General features: G+C 48.0%; 1 protein-coding gene across 1 annotated transcript in view; it reads left to right on the forward strand.

Annotated features, from left to right (window-relative positions):
• The first annotated feature begins 5,825 nt into the window (after window positions 1–5,825).
• Window positions 5,826–7,500, forward strand: part of LOC130586762 (E3 ubiquitin-protein ligase TRIM39-like) — a 15,340-nt gene continuing 13,665 nt past the window's right edge. Inside the window, exons 1-2 of the mRNA XM_057387658.1 lie at window positions 5,826–5,886; window positions 6,423–6,764. Coding sequence (XP_057243641.1) covers window positions 5,826–5,886; window positions 6,423–6,764 — 403 coding nt within the window. The remainder of the gene's footprint in view (window positions 5,887–6,422; window positions 6,765–7,500) is intronic.

Here is a 7,500-nt window from a genome sequence, read left to right on the forward strand (position 1 = left end):
AAAGAAAGAAAGAAAGAAAGAAAGAAAGAAAGAAAGAAAGAAAGAAAGAAAGAAAGAAAGAAAGAAAGAAAGAAAGAAAGAAAGAAAGAAAGAAAAGAAAGAGAGAGAAGTAAACCCCAAGTGATGCCCAGTGCAATTGCTTGCCAAGAGTGACTGATGCCCAGCCTCTACTTGAGCATTGATCGGCCACCTTCCAGTCAACTTCCCACAGTTTACATAAAGGGAATGACATTCTGTGGTCTGAAATATTCCTTTGGCCAGTGTGRATCAGCTGTCCTGGCTGTGCCTCCTCCTCACTTGCCATGTACCTGCTTGCTGGCAGAGCAAAAGACATTGAAAAATCTTTGACCTGAGGTGAGCACAATGGAGCAATGACCTTATCAACRTTGTCCTCATCCTGAATCCAAACCACAGTCCTGGACCAGCTACTTGGGAAAAAAACCTCCCTATCCCATCTGAAACCAGAGCAGAGAACTCATGGTGCCCAGTTACCTCCATGTACCATAAACAGAGCTCAGAGCAATCAGCTAGRTTGCTAGGAAGTGAAAAGAGAGGATTTTTGATTAAAATCATGTGAACTGAACACTTGCCCTGTCACTCTTCTTGATCCCTCTGCCTTGATCCACCACCATGCCTGTTCTAACAGCATCCAATTTAGTCACATCAGATGTAGCTGTGAGGCCTGTAGGTCATCTTCTCTGGGAAGTATCCAGACACTGCATTGCAGGGTGACTGACACATGACTTCCTGCTTGGAAGTCATCAGGATGCCCCACCTTCCTTACTGCTCAGTAAACATGGAATGTTGAACATGAATAAACGAATAAAGATATCACACCCAAAGTGTTGCTATGGGGACTGAGGTCAGTCACAGGGAATGTGAAAATGCACTSAGAGAGCCAGATACGGAGAAGGGCAGGATCTTAAGTGCAGCAAAGCTGATCCCGGGGCAGCTCCCTAAACTATTTCAGGTTTGTTCTGGAGTTAACRCACTGTCTCTCTGCAACCTCATTGTTTCCAGAGAGCAGTAACTCTGTAAYCGCAAGTGCCATGGATTCTCTTTCCTCCAAAGGCAGGCATGGGAAGGGACAAACTCTTCCTCCTTTTCCTCCCATTTCAGTGCATGGACAGAGAGACTTACAACCCAGMCTTCCAGAAAGGCTGGACATATTTTAAGGAAGAAACCTGTCCCTATGTGCTGACAGATGAGATGGTGGGGAAGGAGAGAGGCCTGGCTGAATGGAGAGGYTGTGCAAGAAGTCGAGATAAAAAAGATGGTGTATGGCCTTTAGAAAAAGGAGCAGGCACCTCAGGAAGAATACAAGGATGYAAGTAGGTCACGTAGAAATAAAATCAGAAAGGCAAAAGCTCAGTCAGAACTCAATCTGGCCACTGCTTGTAAAAGATAAAAAAGTGGTTTTATAAATATATCAACAACAAAARGAGGACCAAGGAATAAACTCCATTCTTTATTGGATGTGGGGGAAATACTATCACCAATAACAAAGAAAAGGCTGAGGTTACTTATGCCTTCTTTGCCTCATTCTTTAACAGTAAAACCTCTTATCCTCAGCACAAAGCTGAGCTGGTAGACAGGAATAGGGAGCAGAATGGACCCTTTGCAACCCAGGGGGAAATAGTGACCTACTGAGACACTTAGACTCCCACTTMGAATCTATATAATCATATGGGATTCACCCAAGGGTGCTGAGTGAGCTGGTGGAAGAGCTTACCAAGCTGCTCTGTATCATTTATCATCAGTCCTGGCTCACTGGGGAGGTCCCAGATGACTGGAGATGCCAATGTGATGCCCATCCTCAAGAAGGGCCAAAAGGAGGTTCCTGGGAACTAAAGAGTCAGCCTGACCTTGGTGCCCAGCAAGGTTATGGAGCAGATAATCTTAACTAATTARCAGCACATACAAGACAACCAGGGAAACAGACCCAGCCAGCCTGGGCTTAGGAAGGGCAGGTCCTGCTTGACCAACCTGATTTCCTTTTATGACCAGCTGACCCATCTGATGCATGAGGAAAGGCTGTGGAGGTGTCTCCTTGGACTTCATTTAAACCTTCAACAGTCTTCCACAGCATTTCCCAGAGAAGCAGCAGCCCATGGCTTGGACAGGTGCAAGTTTGTTTAAGAGCTGACTGGAGGCTGGGCCCAGATACTGGTGGAAATGGTGCTACATCCAATTGTTGTCTKGTCACCAGTGGTTTCCCCCAGCAATCAGTCCTTTTCATATCTTTATTGATGATCTGGATGAGGAGATTGAATGTATCTTCAGCAAATTTGTAGATGACACCAAGCAGGGTAGGCCCATAGATCTGCTGGGAGGGTGGGGAGGCTCTGCAGAGGGATTTAGCCAGGTTGGATCAATGGGCCAAGACCAAGAGCATGAGGTTCAACAAGACCAAGAGCTGGGTTCTACAATTTGGCTACAAGTCCCTGAAGCACTACAGGTTGGGGGCAGAGCAGAAAGTGGCCAAGCAGGTAAGGACCTASGGATACTGGTCAACAGTGCCTGAACATGGCCCAGAATATGCCCAGGTAGGCAAGACGACCAACATCATCCTGGTTTGTATGAGGAATAGTGTGGCAGCTGGACTAGGGTAGAGATTGTCCCACTGTACTTGGCACTAGVGAGGCCATTCCTCGAGTGCTCTGTCAGGTTCTAGGCCCATCAATTCAGCATGGGCATTGAGGTGCTGGAGCAAGTCCAGAGAGAAGGGCAATGAATCTGGTGAAGGATCTGGAGCACGTGTCTGATGAGGAGTGCCTGAGGGAGTTGGGGTTGTTTAACCTGGTGCAGCAGGTTAACCTTGGCTGGATGCCACATATCCACCAAAGCTTCTCTATCACTGTCCTTCTCAGCTGGATGGGGGAAAGAAAATATAGCAAAAGATTCACGAGTTAAGGACCAGAGGAGATCACTCACCAAACACTGTCAAAGACAAAACAGACTCAGGGATATTAATAGAATTTATTCCTAAAAAAAAAAAAACAGGGCAGGAAAAAGAGAAGTAAAATAAACACCTTCCCCCACCCTTCCCTCCTTCCCAGATCTACCTCCTCCCTGCAGTGGCACAGGGAGATGGGGAATGGAACTTATGGTCAAATCATCACACCTTTTTCCTGRCTCTGCTCAGGGAGAGGAGTCAGAATCCTTCCTCTGCTCCAGTGTGGGGTCCCTCCCATGGCAGRTACTTTTCCAGACTTCTCCAGCATGTGTCCTTCCCATAGGCAAGAGTTGTCCATGAACTGTTGCAATGTGGGTCACTCTTTCATGAGGTCAGTTCTTCAGACACAGTCTGCTCCAGTCTGAGCTCCTCTCTCCATGGGTCTGCAGGTCCCTGCCAAGACCCTGCTCCAGTACAGGCTTCTCGTGGGATCACAGCCTCTCTTGGGCATCCACCTGCTCCAGTGTGGGGCACCTCCAAGGGTTGCAGGTAGATCTCTGCACTCTGTGCCCTCCATGGGCTGCATGGGCACAGCTGCCTCACCATGGGCTGCCCCACGGATTCTCAGGGGAATCTCCACTCTGGTGCCTGGAGCACCTCCTGCCCATCTTTTTGCACTAACCTGGTTGCCTGCAGAGCTCTACTTCTAACACATTCTCACCCCACTTTTCTCTGGCCCCAGTTACATTGGCACAATATCTTTCTTTTCCTTCTTAAATATGCTATTTAAGAGGCATCACCACAATGTGTGCTGAACTCAACCTTAGCCAGTGGTGGGTCTGTCCTGGAGCTGGCTGGCATTGGTTCTGAACATGGGGGCAGCTTCTGGAAGCTTCTCACAGAAGGCACCCCTGTAACCCCCCTGTTAACAAAACCTGCCCACACAAACTCAACACATCTGGAGAACGGGTGATCTTATCACTCTCTATAACTTCCTGAAAGGAAATTGCAGCAAGGTGAGGATTGGTCTCTTTTCCCAGAAAACTAGCAACAGGGCAAGAGGAAATTAAAGCCTTAAATTGCACTGGGGAGGCTTGGATTGGACGTCAGGAGGAATTTCTTCACTGAAAGGGTGGTCAGGCATTGGAACAGGCTRCCCAGGTGTCCTGGTTTTACTYGRTGCGGTTTTTYGGTGGTGGGGGGATGGGAACCAAGAAACCACAAAGATGGCTCCTGTGAGGAAGTTCTAGAAGCTTTCTCCTTCTTCTCCAGCAAAAGGAGCCTTGCCCCTGTGTTTTAGAMCCAATCCATTATGACTTTGAGGTTGATGGACAGGCTGCTGGCCAGGCCTGGGCCAATTGCACATGCTGGCTACACCTCTGTGATGACGTATGGTCTTGTACTTAAGAAGAATTCAAAACAAGATAGAGTGCGGCTGCTATTTAGTTTATAGGTTGTTAGCATCATGCACTGGGGGAGGACAGAGGAGGAGGGTGAGGAGATGTAAGGAAAAATAAATGGAGACCCAGAATCACAGTAAGAAGAAGACAGATGCTGTGTTGCTGCTGTGGTGCTTGAACATGGAGAAAACAAGTCAAATGGACTATCTCAATGGGAGACCTGTATAGAAAAGAGAGGCCCTGCACCCCAGATAAAAAACTGGCCTTTGTGGAGTGGACTGATCATAAGCCRAAAAGGGGGAAGAGGTGCCCCCCAACCCAACGTCTGAAGCGAGTTGACGCTTAGAAGAAATTGTGTTCTGCRGGGCAAGAGGTGGGCYCCCCTCATGTCTGAAGTGAGTTGATGCTTAGARGAAGCTGTGTTCTGCCAGGAGWTTTGGGAGAGTGGCCTTGGAGGACTGTTTTCCTTTCTCCCACRAGGTAAAGAAAAAGAATCCCWTGCCACCAGCAGTAATACACTGACTGTTCCTTGGGAAAAGAACTTCCACAGCTTGGAGCTGTAGGGACCCTTCTCCTATTATGCTGGACAATAGTTTGGACAATAGTAATGAGTAGACTGATCTATGTTAAAACTTTTGTCCCTGCCCCTCTTGCGCGCAGGAAGGCGTGGAGGGGTGGGGAGGGATGACCTGCGAGAGACAGGTTCCCAGAAAGAATAACAGGTGTCTTAAAATGTCCGTTTTTATTTCTTCTCCTGGTAAATTTTTGCCTATCTCTGTTCCCCTCCCTGGTGCAGTAGTATTCTTAATAGTTTATAGTAATAAATCTATTTTACAAGTTATTCAGCCTGTCTGATCATTTCCTGGAGCATATATGTATCTTTCTCTCAATTAYGTTATCTTAWCTAAAAGCCATAAATTTTAGTGTTTAATTGGGCTTTTGCTCTCCCTTCTGCCTCTCTGGTGAGTGGGGGAGGGAATGCCATGGGAGTGCTTTTTGGCTTTCAGTCAAGTTCAAATCATGACACCAGGGAGGTGGTAAAGTCAACATCTTCGAAAATGACTCAGCATGGTGCTAAGTGCCATGATCTAGTTGGCAAAGTGGTCTTTAATCAAAGATTGGACTCGACAATCTCAGAGGTCTTTTCTTACTTAAAGATTCTGTGATTCTGTGATTCCAAACCAAAGATTTAAGATGGTGTGTYAACATGTCCATTAAATTTCACAGCAGGAAGTGGGGACTAGGCTGAATTTTCTCTTGCATTCCCTGTCACAKCTTTCTAGGAGTACATTAGACTGAAATTCCCTGAAGCTGCAAGGGTAATTGAGATCTCTGGAAAGGCACAAGTTTTTTTGATTTCTGAACTCAACTGTTTGAGCACTTGGCATCTTCAAAAGTCGCAGCTGGTGACAAGTGCCAGGCAAGAGAGATCAGAGGTGTTTGGGCCAGGATTTCCCTTCTTTGCTCACTTCCCTTCTGTGCCTGTTCCAGGTCAGCTGTGGAGTTGTCCCACCCCAGGGAGTGCAGSGATGGAGCAGAGGAGATGGCTCGTGTTGGCTCTAGCACTGCTTCTGGCCWTCCCTCTCYCAGGTAACACTTCCATGAGCTGCTCTGCTCCTTTCTGGGGCATTCCAGTTTGCAGATGATCAGAAGAGCTGGAGCTGWGGGTCATGGTCTCCTGAGCAGMCCTGATKTGAACTCCACAAGAAYGGGGCTGCCCTGCCYCTCTGCTCTTGGGGAATCCAACCCATTGCAGCTGCGGTTTCTCTAGCTTGGTGGAGCAAGGGAAGCCCCATGCTGAGGCAGYTCTGCCCTGTCCAACCCTGCCCCAGTGCCAGGAGTTGGCATTGGCACAGCTGCCCCACTGCTGGTGGCACAGGGCTGCAAAGGAGCAAAACTGGCTGGGAAGCTGCATGAAATGGCTCTGCACATGCTTTTATGCTTTTGATGTTTTCCTTTTGATGTTTTCCTATTTTCCCAAAATAATCCCATCCTAAGCAACTTTTATCATCTTCTTTTCTCACTCTAATCTCTTACTTTCAGTCGTTTCACACTGTTACTCCTAGATCTCTTTCCTTCACACCAGTACATTTTCTGATTGATTTCAGCCAGATGCTCACTCACAGACAATTTTGAGCTCGCCTCTCCCAAGAATGTAGTTGGAATTGTTGGCCAGGATACAATCCTTCCTTGCACCATCTCTTCCACAAAGCCACTGGACAACCCTAAAGTGCAATGGAAGAAAATCACAGATGGACACACAGAGGACATCTACAYATATGGGCAGTTTGGGGGAGAACCAAGGCAGAAATACCCTGGGCGGACATCAGTGCCAGGAGATGGATTTGCCACTGGGAACGTGTCCTTGACACTGAAGAATGTYCAGCCAGCAGATGAAGGAATTTACAGTTGCATTGTGATATCCAGGGACTGGAGCGCTGATACAGCCACCAARCTCAGCATTGCAGGTGGGAGAGACTCCCTGGGCTGGGTGGGAGAGGGGGAAAGCTCCTAGAGAGGGAAGGAACTCTCCCAAAGGTCACTGTCCCCCAGATGATGCCCCCTCATATGACCCAACACATTACTTCCCCACTCCCAGCAGCACATGCACCACCTGTGCCAAGAGCTGTTCTGCAAGCTCCATGTGCAGCCTGAGCCCTGTTCTGACCCACATGGGGCTGCACTATTCCCTGCTGGGGAGGTGTGAGCCCACCTGAGAGATGTCCAAGTGCTCAGCATCCCTGGCTATGGGACTGATGGGAACGGGRGCTCTCCCTCTTGTGACTTCTCAGCGGGGCTAAGGAGATGTTCTGGGCTGCCAGTTCCCCCCAGCTGGACAGTCAGCAYCATTTGTGTGCAGGTATTGATAATGTCAGGAGGAGCTGGTCAGCCTGGATTCACTGATCAAAAAGAGTGTAGAATGACAGAATCAGGGAGTCTTAGAATTCCACAATGCCATTGGAAGGGACCTTAAAGAATTTCTCATTTGAACTTCCCAGCCATGGGCAGGARCACCTTCCACTAGACCAGGTTGTTTCAAGCGCTTTCAACTTGGCCCTTGAACACTTCCAGGGATGTGACAGCCACAGTTTCTCTGGACAAATTGTGCCAGTGCCTCACTCTTAGTCAAGAATTTCTTCCTAACATCGAATCTAAATCCCCTCATCCAAAGGGGATTAGAGATGCTTTTGGGACAGGAGAGAG

Source organism: Malurus melanocephalus, unplaced genomic scaffold (assembly GCF_030028575.1).
Source record: "Malurus melanocephalus ecotype Western Australia unplaced genomic scaffold, MMel_1.1 scaffold_1285, whole genome shotgun sequence".
Lineage (NCBI taxonomy): Eukaryota > Metazoa > Chordata > Aves > Passeriformes > Maluridae > Malurus > Malurus melanocephalus.